Source organism: Pelophylax lessonae (genome assembly GCF_965119305.1).
Source record: "Pelophylax lessonae genome assembly, chromosome: 1".
In the NCBI taxonomy this organism is placed as follows: domain Eukaryota; kingdom Metazoa; phylum Chordata; class Amphibia; order Anura; family Ranidae; genus Pelophylax; species Pelophylax lessonae.
In genome coordinates, this window is record NC_138768.1 from 98,654,096 (window position 1) to 98,670,490 (window position 16,395).

Here is a 16,395-nt window from a genome sequence, read left to right on the forward strand (position 1 = left end):
ACAAGGTGATGGAGCCGTCTGGAAATAAAAGACAAAGCAAACACGTAAAGAAGTTTAAAAAAAAAAAATCAGCTATAATAAAATAAACACTTTCTGTGTCAATTGAGCATGTGCTCTACATATGTGGAAGTGAATGTTGTTTTCCTCGAAAATATAGACTCTACCATTGATCCACAGAGAATGTGTGACCGTAAATTCACTGCATAATTTAGGGAGCTTGTCTATCCTGATACTACTATTCATTCTGCCGTCAAGAAAGGAGAATGCCTAACCATTTATTCCTTAGAAGAGTTGCTAAAAAAGACCACACAGATTCATTTTAGGAAGATATAATAGGCACAGACTGCCCTTGACATTACCTTCATTACGACAAGTTTGTACGGTCGAGTTGACATTCAAACTGCTCTACAAAGGTAACCTCTGCAAGACCCGACCAAAAGGGAAGAGAAAAAAAAACCCTTTTCCTTTTTTCAATGAAGAATAGAATGGAGTATCAGAGATGCAAAAAGGTTCAGTCTGAGTGCTTCCTTTTGCTACTTATTTAGTAAGGAACTTCATAAAAGACATTCAGTTGAAAACGTTTTAGAAGTTCAAAGTAGTCAAATCATACTAGTTAAAGAGCTTGACGTGGGGAAAAATTTAAAAAATGAAAACCTGTAATGGTTTTAGAATTATAAAGTTATACACATAGAACAGTATAACATAACCAAAACATGCATGTGTTGGTGTCTGAATATTATCATAGACATGCAAAGTGAATATTATACAGGATACTACCGATGGGGAAAACACAAGCACAGATGATTAAAAAGATAAATTAAAAAATAGGTTGGTAAAAAATTACTTACATCAATGCAAGCAGACAAAAAACATTTACATTTGCAAGGGGTCAAAGTAAAATAAAAAGACAAAGACAAAGTTTAACTCACTCACTATACAATTTCTGGATCTGACAAATAAATCCATATATAACAATCTGAGGGAGTATTTTCATTTAAAAAGTATCTCAGAAAATATATATATGTAAATCATAAATGTAACCATGTAAAAGGGTTACTGAAGAGTAACATCAATGGGTATATGGGGGCTTTTATAATAGGGTATAGAAGAAAAACACAGGTTTAAATAATTAACAGTCTTCCCTAAATGCCTTCTTTAGACTGGATCACATTATTTTTATTTTCATTACATAAAAGCTTATATAAGGCTTAAACCCATTATAGTGTTGGGTTGTATGTTGGTTTAGAACAAAGTAATTTAATGCAAGCTTGGAATATGGGGATAAAATAGAATAAAAATATGATATAAAAGTAATTGTAGTAAGGACGCTTTCACACTAGTGGCAGTGCTTTTGAAAAGCAATCTGCAATAGATGGCATTTCAAATGGTGGTATAGCAGCAGCTGGCAGGTGTGCAAGACATGATACTGAATTTCTGCTTTAAAAAAAAAAAAAAAAAAAACCCACACTGCAATCGCGAGACCAGCATTTGGCTTTGGCAGTTGCTTCCACTGACCTTAATGGGCGAGTTTGGCAGGTGGTGCTGCCTGTCAGTCTCTTCAGGCTGAGCTAAAATATCCGCAACATGTGTACAGACCTGTGCATTTTAGATAGGCAGCCCGGAAGCGGTAAAAGACAACTCAGCTGCCTGTTTTTACTGCCTCCCAGGTGCCCGCGTAAAGGGACCCCAAGCATACACTTTTTTAGATAGTTTGAAATTACAACCACTGCAAGATTTGCAGTGCTGTTTGCATTCTGCTAGGTAGAGTCACCCTATTTTTAGTGTAGGTACAAGAATAAGCAGTGATGGTAAAGCTTTCAACAAGGACACCTTATCCAGTGACAACTGTCCAACAGGGGACTTCCCCATCACTTTTTGGAACTTTCCCTTCACCTTTTGCTGCATCTCCAGAAGTGAAGGGGAAATCGTTTCAATAGACAAGATATAAAACACGGATAACCCTTTCTTACTTTATAAAAACCTTAAGACCCCGTTCACACTGGGGTGACGCTACTTGCCGGGGCAACCTCACAGTGCGCAGCTCGCACCGCGACCTCGGAGCGGCCGGCACGGACTTCATATCATTGAAGTCAATGCGGGTCGCTCCGGGTCACTCCAAATAAGCTCCGGACCCTTTTTCTAAGTCGGAGCGACTTGTGTCGCTCCTATTAGAACGGGTCCACAGCTTCTCTATGGCAGGCGACCAGGTCGCCCCAGTGTGAACGGGGTCTAAAAGTACATAAACTTTAAATCTATATAATAAACAATTAAGCAAAAAAAAAAAAAAAAAAAACCTACAACAAAAGTTAATAATGGTCAATATATGAAAGTAGCTACAGTGTAAAAATGAAATGTAATCTAGTTCCTTCCCTGAAAGAGAAGGTTACTTTGAGCCTCAAATGACTGCAAGCTTCACAAAACACACAGCTCCCAAACAAGAAAAACAAAATCACGAGTTCATAATCTGACCATCTGTAGTGAATTAAGGCTGAAGCCCATCATAATTTTGGCCATTATGCTTTGTGCTATAATTTTTCCCATCTCTTGTCATCAGATTTGAGTCCAATGGAGACATCTTTTACATTTGTCTGTACAATCCTCTCCTTGGCAGGAAGAGCACCTGAACTTTGCTCTTGCGTTCTGCACAACAAGGATTAAGCGAAGAAATAGAAGAAACAAATTCACAATAATATTCACAACATTTTATTGAGTTTGGTAGACTATACTTAAATACAGTAGATCATTGCATCTCGCCAAGGAAAAATGATTTCTTGGATGAGAATAAAAGTGGTACTAAAGGTTCCAACACAAACTGTAATGGGAAGAAACTGTAAAAGAAGACAATACTCCCTACAACATGGTATTAAGTTTCACGATGCAGGCTGAAATGTCATTAATGTTGTAAAACAAAATAAACTTTTTGTATGGTGTTGACACGGGTATCTGATGCAGGATTTTTTTTTTTACCCACACGTTCAGCTAATTTTAGGAGGATGATTCACCATTGCATTTCCAGAGTATAAAACTTAAAGTTGTATAAAAACCTGAAGAAACTTGGATTAAAAAAGCCAAAGAGTATCTATAAGTATTACCAACTATTTGCACTTCAATTTTTTTTTTTTTTTTTTAATTGGTTTCTTGATATGAGGTTTTTGATATCCCAAGTAGTGTCAGAGAAATAAAAAGGCTGCCATCTAGCTTCTAAACGTTGAGTCACTGACCCGGAATAAGCAAGTATGAGAGATTTAATAAGACCACCAGATCTGAAATACACTGCATTCCAGCTGAGGACACTAGTCAGACTAGCTAGCATATTAAGGTCTCTCAGGGGATGAGTGGGCATAATCAACATGGAAAACGTATGAAGCTATTAAAGTTAGTTCAAAAAAATCAAAACACATAAAAATCTGTATGATAACGGATGCCAGAAGAGGCATGGCAGTCAGCGATTTAGAGAAGGACACCACTAAGGGGAAGAGATGGTTAGTGGTGATGTGCAGCTTTCAACTTGCTAGTTGCCCAGGAACTTAGTTGTGAATTAACAAGAGTGGCAGATTCTTGCATCCGTCTGGAGTTCAGCTGTAAACTACACAGTTGTAAATGCAGTGAACAAGATCTGTTAAAAATACCCTCCACTGGCTTCCAGTCACCCAACAAATTAAATTCAAAATACTAACAACAACTTTAAGAGCCGGTTCACACTACCACGACCAGAAAGTCGCCCCGTGACTTGAAGAGACTTGGAAGAGACTTGTGCACTACTTTGAAGAGACAGGCGACTTTGTCTGTGGAGAATGCCTGGCTAATATCTTTCTTCTTCCTGGAAACTCTGATAACAAGTCGTGTCAATTAAGATAAGGAGGCGACTCCCATTGAAGTATATGGGACAGTCGGATCACAGGTCGCCTCAAAGTAGTACAGGACCCTTTTCTGAAGTCGGAGCAACTTCAGTAGTGCCAATTAAGAGCCCATTCACACTAGCACGACTTGTGAGACGACTTGTGTAGCCCCAGGTCGCTTGACATAACAAAAGCAATGTTAATCAATCAGTGTCGTCTTAATTGGCACTACTGAAGTTGCTCCGACTTCAGAAAAGGGTCCTGTACTACTTTGAGGCGACCTGTGATCCGACTGTCCCATATACTTCAATGGGAGTCGCCTCCTTATCTTAATTGACACGACTTGTTATCAGACTTTCCAGGAAGAAGAAAGATTAGCCAGGCATTCCCCACAGACAAAGTCGCCTGTCTCTTCAAAGTAGTGCACAAGTCTCTAAACAAGTCTCTAAACAAGTCTCTAAACAAGTCTCTAAACAAGTCTCTAAACAAGTCTCTAAACAAGTCTCTAAACAAGTCTCTAAACAAGTCTCTAAACAAGTCTCTAAACAAGTCTCTAAACAAGTCTCTTCAAGCCCCGGGCGACTTTCTGGTCATGGTAGTGTGAACCGACTCATAGACGACACTGATTGTTTAACATTGCTTTTGTTATGTAAAGCAACCTGGGGCTACACAAGTCGTCTCACAAGTCGTGCTAGTGTGAATGGGCTCTAAAAGCCATCTACAACTCTGCCCCGAGCTACATCACTAACCTAGTCTCAAAATACCAACCAAATTGTTTTCTTCATTCCTCTCAAGACCTCCTGCTCTCTAGTTCCATTGTCAACTCATCCAATACTCACCTCCAAGACTTTTCCCAAGCCTCTCCTGCCCTATGGAACTCCCTGACCCAATTTGTTCAACTATCTCCTACTCAATTTGCTTTTAGACAATCCCTGAAAATCTTGCTCTTCATAGAAGCCTATTCTGCCCCAAACTAACAGCTGTACTTTTATCTTCTCCATCAGCTCATCTCCCACAGTTATTACCTTTTGTTTTACTTGACCCTCCCTTCCAGACTGTAAGCTCTAATGAGCAGGGCCCTCAGATTCCTCCTGTATTGAATTGTATTGTAACTGTACAGTCTGTCCTCCTGCTGTAAAGCACTACGCAAACTGTTGGTGCTATATAAATTCTGTATAATAACAATAATACGCTTCTCATTCATCTGCCCATCTCATATTACAGCTTATGAATGATTGTTCTACAGGATTTATATAGCGGCATTGGTTTGTGCAAAAAAAGAGGAACCTAGAATCCACCCAATTTGAAGCAGCATCGATCCAATGCTGTAACTGTCCCCTGTCGCTTCTAAAACCGAGACCGGAGCAATAAAATTGCTCAGTTTTCAATCATCACTGAATAGAGAGTCAGTGAGTCACCAGATCTCTGCTCTGCCCATCCAGCTCTTACTGGAGCACTAAGATGTGTAGGGGGCAGGAGTGGCTGGCTCAGTCTCCCAGCAGCTCCCTGAGAGGCTGATCCAACTGCCAGTCTAGGCAGGACCAGGTGGATGACTTTACATTCTGGATCTTTCCCAAGCGTGGACTGGCTGAGTAACATCAAGCAACAGCAGGCTTTAGCCAGCTGTCAGCTGAAAATGGGTCACAGGAGCGCAGAATGAACTGCACTCTCGTGACTTACAGAAGTATAACCAAAATAGCTTTGGCTATATTTCTGCTTTAAGGGAGACAGTACAATTCCATGCAAGAGGGTTAGGAGGGCCCTGCTCTTAAAAGTCTAAAAGCCAATGGCATACTTTCAATGCCAACTTTCATCTCTGAATAAAAGTGAAGAATTAAAATCTCACAGTTATCATCTTACTTCTAGCCACAGGGAATATTTCCTAACCTAAATATACTCCTAACCTTGGCACTTGGTAATCTCCCATAACTGCAGACACTACATTACCCATACCAGTTGTAAAAAACCATTCCCTGTGCCCTGAAAATGAATGCGTCACAAGAGAAGCATGAAGGCTCTAATTGCTGTCCTGACTTCTTAAAATGCAAGCTGCCTGGCTAGTCGGCATTATTTCCACACCCACATTTTGTACCCGTCAATGAAAAAAGCACACACCCTCCATGATCTAAAATCCATCAAAATGTGAAAAGCATTATTTAGACCAGCCTTCATTAAATGGCTGCACGCGGTCTGAACACCGAGCGGTGCTCCTATCCGGACCGTACAAAATGTACCAATGTGCCCCTAACATAAAATGTGCTCATCAGCGTGCCCTTTAACATAAAATGTGCCAATCAGAGTGCCCCTTATTTTATGTTAAGGTTCACTTGGATGGGCACATTTTATGTTAAGGGGGAACATTGATGGGCAGAACAAAATCTGCCCATCAACATGCTCCTTAACATAAAATGTACCCATCTGAGTGCCCCTTAACCTAAAGTGAGAAGCATGCTGATAGGCACATTTTATGTTAAGGGGTCAAACTGATGGGCACATATGTTAATGGGGGCACGCTGATGGGGACACCTGCAGTAAAGGAGCACTCTAATGGGCACATTTTATGTGATGAGGACATCTGATGTAAGGGGGCATTCTGATAGGAACATCTTATGTAAGGTGGCACTGTGATGGGGACACCTGATGTAAAGGAGCACTCTAAAGGGCACACCTGATGTGATGGGGACAAATGATGTAAGGGGGCATTCTAATGGGAGACACCAGATGTTAGTGGGCACTCTGATGGGAATGCCTGATGTAAAGGGGCACTCTGACGGGTACATCTACTGGAAAGGGGCACTCTGATGGGCACACCTAGTGTGAGGACACCTGATGCAAAGGGAAAATCTGATGACTGCGCCTAATGTAAGGGGGAAGTCTGATGGGGACAAATGATGTATGGGGGAGCACTGACGGAAGACACCTGATGTAAGGGGGCCTTCTGATGAAGAAACATGATGTAAATGGGCACTCTGAAGGAAATACATGATGTAAGGGGGCACTTTGATGGAGCCACCTGACATAAGGGGGTACCCTGAAGGTGGCAACTGATTTATGGGGGTAGTCTGATGGGGGACCCCATGTAATGAATAACTCTGATAGGGGCAGGTGATGTAAGGGGGGAACACTATTGGGGACATTTACAGACTATTACCAGAGTGGAGTAAACTGTAAGAAAAGCGTCAGAGCACAGTTTACGCCAAAAAGGAAAGAAGATGCATACAATCTTTCATGGCACAGACTTGTGATCCAGACCTCGGCCGGGAAAAAATTTTAGTGACCGGCCTGCCTTGAATTTTAATTCACTACCCATGATTTAGACTCTTGAAAATCTCTACACATCCAGTTATTGTTTTTGTTATTGCAAGTATTATTGCCCCGATAATATAAAACCTTTAACCAACTACTTTTTTTAAGTGCTCTCAACAGTCTAGCTAGAAAAAAAAAATGTTGAAGACTTGATAAGCTTCCCCTTTTTAATTTGTGTGCTTATTTCCTTTTTCAGATACAAAATAGGTGAAAATCTCTTAATGGACACTATATTGTTCACATTAAAAGATTTCCCATTTGTTCCTGTTCTGCTGACAACTCAAAATTTGGTATTTTCACTTACTTTCCAATTAATTGACAATGTTACCCAGACAAATACAGAGCGTAAATATCCCATATGGGAACACTGATAGTAATGCAAAAATGAACAGGGCTGTTAAGCAATTCCATAAAACTGAAGGGTTTCTTCCAGGGATTTTCTTCTATGACCCCATCTACATCTGAGCTATCTGAAGCACCTTTCCCGAATGGCTTCAATGCACAGCATCAAGATTTCTATTCCTCTGTGTTCTCTGCAGCTTGTTGCTCAAAAAAGTAGATGAGCCTCTTTTGGGCTGAGTCACACTTTTTGGACCCCAACAGACTTTAATATGAGCTCCCGGGTTACAAACAGACTTGCAAATGGCGAGAGACAACAGGAAGTAAGGAGAAATCTAGCCCTAGGAAAGGAAATTCCCCCCTGTAAGAGTTCTTATGGGAAAAAGGTGTCTCCAATGAAGCTTGATCACAAATCCTTGTTTCCAGAACAACCCAAAATTTTCAAAATACAGTTGTCAGAGAGAAAGTGAGGTGAAATCTTCTGAACAGGGTCATAGACAGAAAAACAAATGGTACGGAGGTGTTAACCCTTCCCTAAGCTATCCAAAAAAATAAAAAATTATTCTTTTGGCTGGAGCTAAACTTAAAAAATGTACCTGTTCCGACTTACAAATTCAACTTAAGAACAAACCTGCAGTCCCCATCTTGTTTGTAAACCGGGGACCTCATATATATATATATATATATATATATATATATATATATATATATATATATATATATATATATATATATATATATATATATATATATATATATATATATATATTCTGTATTTAACTGTATAGTAATTGTACTGTCCCCTCCTTATATTGTAAAGCAGGCATCACTAAATGGCAGACCGGGGTCCAGATCCGGACCCAGTTAATGTCTCATCTGGACCCCTGCGGTCCCACCCTTTAGAGTTGTTCTGCCCACAGAGCCAACAGCTGGAGGCAGGACAGCTATAGACAGAGGACAGGGGCTATCCAAGTTAACAAGCAAGTGATTGGTTGCGAAGATACAGGGTGGCCATCGCACAAACATGTGATTCGGACCTCTGCTGGAAGAATATTTTATTGACTGGACCTTTGTAAATTTTAATTCAATACCCCTGTTGTAAAGCATCGCGCAAACTGCTGCCGCATTTATATATATAAAAAAAAAAAAAATATATATATATATATATATATATATATATATATATATATATATATATATATATATATATATATATATATATATATATATATATATATATATATATATATATATATATATATATATTTTTTATATTTTTTTTATAGTTAACCAGTTAACAAGTTGTTACATTGAACATTCAGCTTCATCGCCTTTTCAATACTGTTTTTTATTGCAATACATCCAAAGTTTCAAGAAAATGATGCAGTGCTTGCAGGTCTTTTTTTAAGGTTTTGTAACTGGGTTGGCATAGATGAATATATATATATTTTTTTTTTTCCCCCCATGAGCCAGCAGGCTGATTGGAAAAAAAAAGCAGAGGAACCTAGCATCCACACAAGCGAGGTGGATGGAGGAATCCTCCATGCTGTGCTATTGTATTCTGACACTGAGGACACCTCCACTGTCAGAATACACTGATCAGTGCTGCAGCCGATGATCAAATGAAAGTTTTCCAACAGTCCTGGGAATGGCCATAGATAGATCGAAATTCTACTGGTCCCTCCTTAACTTTGTAATGGAGTAATGAATCAATGTTGGTGTCTTAAAAATTGGCAATGGAATGGAAGAGAATAGGAGATAGGAAGCAGCAGAGCAGAAACAGGAAACTATACAGAAATTTGCCAGGATATACAGTTTTCAGGGTTTGTAAATCACACGATTGGGTGAACAGAATTCTAGATCCAAAACATTTCCCATACAGTATATGTATTTTAACTAAGAATCTGTTTGGCTTCACTTAGAGATGCAGCCAGCAGCTCACTGATATTTTACTATACAACACAATCTAAAAAAAAAAAGAAAAAAAAAAGAAGGATCTGTGATGCAACTTTTCACTAATTAGGATCGTTGCAAAATAAGAATGTCAAAAGAAACTGTCTGTGTTGAGCTGTGCAAAAATCTTCGAGGTCAAACAATACAATAACTTAAAAATACAAAAGGGAGTTGTCCAACTATTCATACGACAGGAATTTCTTCACACTATTTTACCGCATGATAACGTTATATGGCTACAGACAGCTGCCAAAACGCAGTTTACAATGTTTGAAAGACTCCATTGATTTATAGTGAGGATTTACTGGGTGACAGCTTACTGTTGCAAAGGAAAGAAGACTGTGGTGTTTAAACTGATGATTTTTTATTTAAAGCTGAACTCCAAGTTGACATCAAAACCCATTATATAACATTGCTGCCCTCATCTGGTTTTCCCTATGTTCTCTTTAAGTTTTATTAAAGGTGACCCACCTCTAGAATGCCTGTAAAGGACGGGGTGCAACCATGTAGTGTGTCTGCGAAGAAAAAGGCTAATAGGTCTAAAACTCAGAAAGACGTTGAGGAAAAAAAATAAATAAATAAAAATGGTGATACTATCAGTTGGAGAAATCTGTACACGTCTGGTAAAAATCACAATAACCACAATGTGACATTTTTACATAATTAATACAATATCTCAGAAGATTTGTCGAAGGATGGACTCATTTAGGACTAAAACCTGAAAACAGCCCCAGTAAAATTAAGAATCTGATTGGCTGAGTATCATTACTAAAGAGGAACTTCAACCCCCCCATAAGCCCTTTACTATTATGCTGCAGCAAACCAGTGCTCAGGTGTGACAACGTGTCCCCCATGTCGCCATCTTGATCCTTTTTAGTCAGCTGCCTCATCTGTACTCCTGGCATCCTAATTCAGCTCACCTTCATGGTCATTCTCCCAATGAACAACCTTCTGGGATTTGTTATGGGGAACAGGACTATCGCAAAAATAGAGAGGGGGCAGAGGCACAGAACGCATGTCTAATTATGAAGTAAAGTTCCACTTTAAATCCTAAAAATTAAAAAATTATATCTTATAGGGAACATTTAGCCAATGTCTTCAATTCCTCCTGAATAATAACAGTGCATTTCTTGTTAATAGGAACTCCTGTGCCTTAATTTTCCAGGCTACACATCTGAAGTTTAGGTGTGTGCGTGGAGGAGGGGGGGGGATTGTGGGGAAGGGGAAGAGGTGGTGGTGGGGTGGTAGGGGAAATGGTGTGGGGGGGGAGGGGGGTAGACAAAGTGGTGATGGGTCATAGAAAAAGAGAAAGTGGTTGTTAGGTGTTGAAATTGGGGGAGTTAGGGGTCAGCAGCAGCAGATATCTACAGTCTGTGACCGTTTTCCTGAAGTTTTGGCTTATAATACAACTGTTGAATAGCTGCTAGAATTGCCAAGCATAAAGGAGACTGTGCAGGTTTATGGCATGAAAAATTGGTAAAGGAGACTGTTTAAGTAATAGTAAACAGGAAGTCTTCTGCCCCCTAGTAGATGAGCCATAATGCATCATCCCTGTCAAACTGGATTTAAAAGGGAGTAATAAGCCTACCTCTTGTATGGAACGAGCCGCTGGTTTGTCTTGGTGATTAGCCAATATTAAAAACGGTAAAGTGCATAGCTGAGGGTGCTGAAGAGCAGAATGGAGCTCATTCCTGGCAGTTTCTAGGTCTTCTTCTGATGAGGCACTATCAAGAACAAAGACTACACCTTGGGATCCCTGATAATAACGACTCCAGTACTTCCGGATATTGGCTGCTCCTGCACAAAGTAAAGGGAGAATTTTAGTGCACACAATGGATATAATGATCATGTGTACAATGGAATACATTATACTGTTCCATGATGTTCTTTATGGTCAATACACATGAAGAGGTTTCTCATATAAATATTTGTACTAAATAGATATCACCTGCAAGCAAAAAGCCCTCTTCTTAGATCTAAAAGAGTTTCAGAAATGGAACATATGTGATAAGACAATATCTATTGAGCACAATGGCTTGCTAAAACAATTACTGTAAAACTAGTCAGACAAAACTAAGCTAAAACGCAATATGTCCCTTTAAAGTTCACCAGGCGTTTGCTGCTAAACTTGGTCCATAAAAAAAGGGCACCCTTAGGTTCTGGAGTATTTGTCTATACACCAGCCACAGCGTCCAAAAGGCCCTAATACTCTATATACAGGCTGGGCTCAGAAATCCACCAATGGGCACTAATGTTCTGTTAACAGCTGTCTAAGATGGGAATTGTTCTCACTAATGGGAGATCTCCTCATCCTCCCCTTTTGCAACTCCAAGGGAAGGTTAAATCTTACTATAGCAGGACAGAGACCGCAGGAAAAAAAAATTGCTAGGGATATGGGGACAGGCAGAGCACCCCTCCTCCCTCCATGTTGATCTGAACAAGATGGCAGTTTTTCCATCTCCAAGCCCTTGCCCGTCTGCCTGGAACATTTTAGCTGACAAGCCTCCCTTCCCCTGCATTCTTTGCAAGGAGCCTATATGGTGCTTGGAGATGGAGAAAAGTCCCAACCATCAAAGCAGCAATCTGCTTGCTAGCTGCGTGGTTGCACGCCATTAGAGGGGGCGCCCTGTCATACCTGTCAGAGAGCACCTAGAAAGATGGAATAAGGTAATACATGTACTTTTCTCCCTGAGGAACCAAACACCGAAGGGAGATTGCTTTCTTTAATTGAGATCTCACTACAAATTGACAGAGGTTGATAATAATCAGTTAATCAGTAAAGATAATTATAATGAATTGAATGGGATTCAATGTTTATTGACAATTAAGAGCAGATCCTTTTTTACAGGGACTTCTATAAAACCTCAGGGCGGCCATGTCTAATATTCTCCTCCAATGCCGTTCTGCGTTAGATTGCAGCTTCTTTTTAAACAATTCTTTGTTTTATCACTTCCGCCTAGCAGTACTAGGGTCTTCGGTTTGAATCCCAAATCAGGACACTACCTGCCTGGAGTTTTCATTTTTTCCCTGTGCCTGCGTGGGTTTCTGCGTAGGATCCTGTCTAAATTGGCCTTAGAATGTGAGTTAGGGGCCTTAAGATTGTAAGGGACTGATGTGACTGTACTTATATATATTGTGAGGGATTAGCTCGGTGGTAGGCGTGGATGACCCCTTTGGGGGTGCGTTTTCACAGAGAGATAGCCGAGCAGAGGTTGCAAACAAGACTGATTTATTCATGCAATTTACTTCACACAATTGCAAGCGTCAAAACAGCCAAAAAAAAAAAAAAAGACAAAATAAATCCTTGCCTCTGTGGGCGGCTACCTTCTCACGCTGGAACCTACCTAAGAGTCTGTCCCCAACCTACTGTTGGGCAGACTTTCTTATCCTACAGCGGATACTCAACAGTCCATGTTTTATCTCTTCACACAGCACATGTTCATTTATAACAGGTCCCTTTACTCTTCAGACTCTTCACATTGAACACAGTTCATTTAACAGGTCCCTTTACTCTTCACACTCTTCACATGGAACATGTCCCTTTGTTTTCGTTCCATATAGCAAAACAGTCCATGTCCTCACCTTTGAGACGTCTTCACACTTGGTTACCCTCCTTAGCGCATATCACTTCAGGGGGTCTTCTCCCATGCTCACCAGCTTGTCGGGAGGCACACATCTGACTGTCCCCCTCTCCCAGCCCACACGGCGACAGGAGGCAGCAATCCTTAGGACTTCCTTTGGACAATTCTAGAGGCCTTCATTTCCTCATTCTGAACAGCTGAAGGCCTTTCAACTTCCTTAGACAGTTCTGGCTACCTTTGCAGCCGACACCCTATAGTAATTAGTGAATTTTCCAATCCAGGTGGGAATGTGTCTCCTCTCTGTGACTACACTCCCAGATTTACCTGACTTCCTGTCACAATATATGTATATTATATATATATATATATATATATATATATATATATATATATATTTAAAGCGCTGTGTAAATTGACAGCACTATAGAAGTACCTGTAATAAATAAAGCTCCAGTGTGTAGCTATGAGGCTGCAGGGGGCTTTCAGAGAGATGTTGCATATACCTGGGAATACTAGCAATGGTTCACATGTTCCCAGGCTATGACGATTAGGATATCAGCATGTACAAGGATTTAGCTAGAAGGGCAGCCAGGTGCACAAAATGAATGCTGGGATCACACCTAGAGGCATTCAGCAGGTGGGCCATTTCCCCAGAGTGCCGAACGGACATGACTGACTGGAGTGGACCTTTAAGTACAGTGCGTCCTGAGGAGGTAGATCATGGGCCACTCTTCCTAAATGAATCACTGGTTTCCTGTCAGAGCATAAATATAAAAACAAATAACGCCACAGAATTTGTCATTGTGATTAATTTGTGCTGAACACACTGGCTTGTAACAGAATCTGTTTATGTTTCATACTACAACTTAAAGATTGGTATTTAAACATGCACATTCTCCAGAATTAATGGATGTTTATAAGAAACCTCTCTTAAAATAATGACATCACAGAATCATGGGGGGGTTCTCCTTCTTTAACCCCTCTCCACTGCGGGCAGACCATATCCGCTACTAAATTTGGTAAGGGCGTTTGTCTATAAAATGCTGAATGTTTTTTTGACACAACGTTTAAAAGTTCATTTTTTCACACATCTGCCTGGCATTTTTCTTATACTCCTAAGATTTAATTTATACTCCTCTAAACATAACTTCTCTTTTCTGTATCCTGGTACACTTTCCCATTTTACGGTTTAGGATTGTACACAAAAGTATGTGTTCTCACAGAAAAATCAAGGCTACACCATAATGCGCTTGTAAGGCCTTGTTCCCACGGGCGTACTTCTGCGTATGCCTGCGTGAGGATTGCGAATGTATTCCATGTATCCCAGTGCAGGCAATCCTACTCAGGTCAACTGGGATGAAGTTGTGGCACAGACACAGCCACTGCTCTAAATCTAACACATAGTCTACATTCAGGGACACACAACCGCGCAGATGTCAAATGGGAAGCAGCAGCTGTGTCTGTACTGCTGCTGTGTCCCATTTGACATGAATAGGACTGCCTGCATGAGGATGCACCAGAGCACCTACACATCCCCGTGCCGGTAAACATGGCTCTTGCATGGAGTCCGCACACTGTAGACGCCTGTCTAAATGAGGCCTAACTGATCACTTTCTATGCCCTTTGCTTGTGACGGCTGTTGTCAGTTACATTGTTCCAAGTTATCTGAGGATTACAGAACCCCCTCCCTCTTGTTAGGATGAATAGGAGAGGGGGACAACTCTGTTTTCCCACATACACAGTATAGAGTATGAGTCACCTGCCCACCCCCCCCCCCCCCATGATATACTATGGAGCACAATTTCCTCCCCTTCCTTATACAGTATGGAGCATGAGTTCCCCCTCCCTTTCTGATACAGAATGGAGCACAAGTTCCCCACCCCCCCCCCCCCACTTCCTAATACAGTATGGAGCATGAGTTTCTCCCCTTTCTGATACAGAATGAAGCACGAGTTCCTCCCCTTTCTGATACAGTATGGAGCATGAGTTTCTCCTCCCTTTCTAATACAGTATGGAGCATGAGTTTCCCCTCCCTTTCTGATACAGTATGGAGCACGAGTTCCTCCCCTTTCTGATACAGTATGGAGCATGAGTTTCTCCTCCCTTTCTAATACAGCATGGAGCAAGAGTTCCTCCCCTTTCTGATACAGTATGGAGCAAGAGTTCCTCCCCTTTCTGATACAGTATGGAGCATGAGTTTCTCCTCCCTTTCTAATACAGTATGGAGCATGAGTTTCCCCTCCCTTTCTGATACAGTATGGAGCACGAGTTCCTCCCCTTTCTGATACAGTATGGAGCACGAGTTCCTCCCTTTTCTGATACAGTATGGAGCATGAGTTTCTCCTCCCTTTCTAATACAGCATGGAGCAAGAGTTCCTCCCCTTTCTGATACAGTATGGAGCACGAGTTCCTCCCCTTTCTGATACAGTATGGAGCATGAGTTTCTCCTCCCTTTCTAATACAGTATGGAGCATGAGTTTCCCCTCCCTTTCTGATACAGTATGGAGCACGAGTTCCTCCCCTTTCTGATACAGTATGGAGCAAGAGTTCCTCCCCTTTCTGATACAGTATGGAGCACGAGTTCCTCCCCTTTCTGATACAGTATGGAGCATGAGTTTCTCCTCCCTTTCTGATACAGTATGGAGCAAGAGTTCCTCCCCTTTCTGATACAGTATGGAGCACGAGTTCCTCCCCTTTCTGATACAGTATGGAGCACGAGTTTCTCCTCCCTTTCTGATACAGTATGGAGCATGAGTTTCTCCTCCCTTTCTGATACAGTATGGAGCACGAGTTCCTCCCCCTGCCAATGTTCCACTGCGGGAAAGCGAATGGCAGGGAGGGCTGGAACTAAACATTCTGCCCACCTGAGAATGCTGGCTACCTCCAGAGCCCCCAGGAAACTTCTTGTGCCCCCCCCCCTGTAGAATGACATAGGCTTCCCCCCCCCCCACCCCACCCCAAATACGGGTGTTTTTTTTGGAAGTCAGGTCCACAGACCAGCATGTTAGCCGAAACATGGAGCCGAGCCACTAGGGAAGCCACACCCAAATATGCAGCACAGATAAACTGCAGCCCCCAGGCCAGCTGGTCCGCCAGCTCAGCAAAGGCAGGGGGAGCGGTTCTCTGGCCAGGTAATGGCGCAAAAGCTTAGCTCACTCAGTCAGTGTTTACAATGGTGAACACTGACCTCAATGCCGAGCCAGGATGAACATATTGTGGGCCACAGTCTCCGCCTTTTTTGTCAGCCAGGTCCTTAAAGGCCGGAGACTCTTCAATCGGAATCATGGTTGCTTTGTTTAACCTAGAAACCAGGTTAGGGTCCACCACCAGAGGAACAGACCACTAGCTTTTTGCTAGCCCGTTGCCCGAAAACCACC

At 41.4% G+C, this 16,395-nt stretch overlaps 2 protein-coding genes across 3 annotated transcripts in view; one reads left to right on the forward strand and one right to left on the reverse strand.

Annotated features, from left to right (window-relative positions):
* The window catches only part of LOC309544756 (E3 SUMO-protein ligase ZBED1-like), a gene marked incomplete at both ends in the record, with an annotated part of 838,422 nt that overhangs the window by 265,385 nt on the left and 556,642 nt on the right, over positions 1-16,395 (forward strand). The window lies entirely within an intron of this gene.
* The window catches only part of ARL15 (ARF like GTPase 15), a 450,682-nt gene that overhangs the window by 202,020 nt on the left and 232,267 nt on the right, over positions 1-16,395 (reverse strand). For both annotated transcript variants that reach the window (XM_082259991.1, XM_082259990.1), the window contains one exon: positions 11,026-11,234. In XM_082259991.1, coding sequence (XP_082116117.1) covers positions 11,026-11,234 — 209 coding nt within the window. The remainder of the gene's footprint in view (positions 1-11,025; positions 11,235-16,395) is intronic.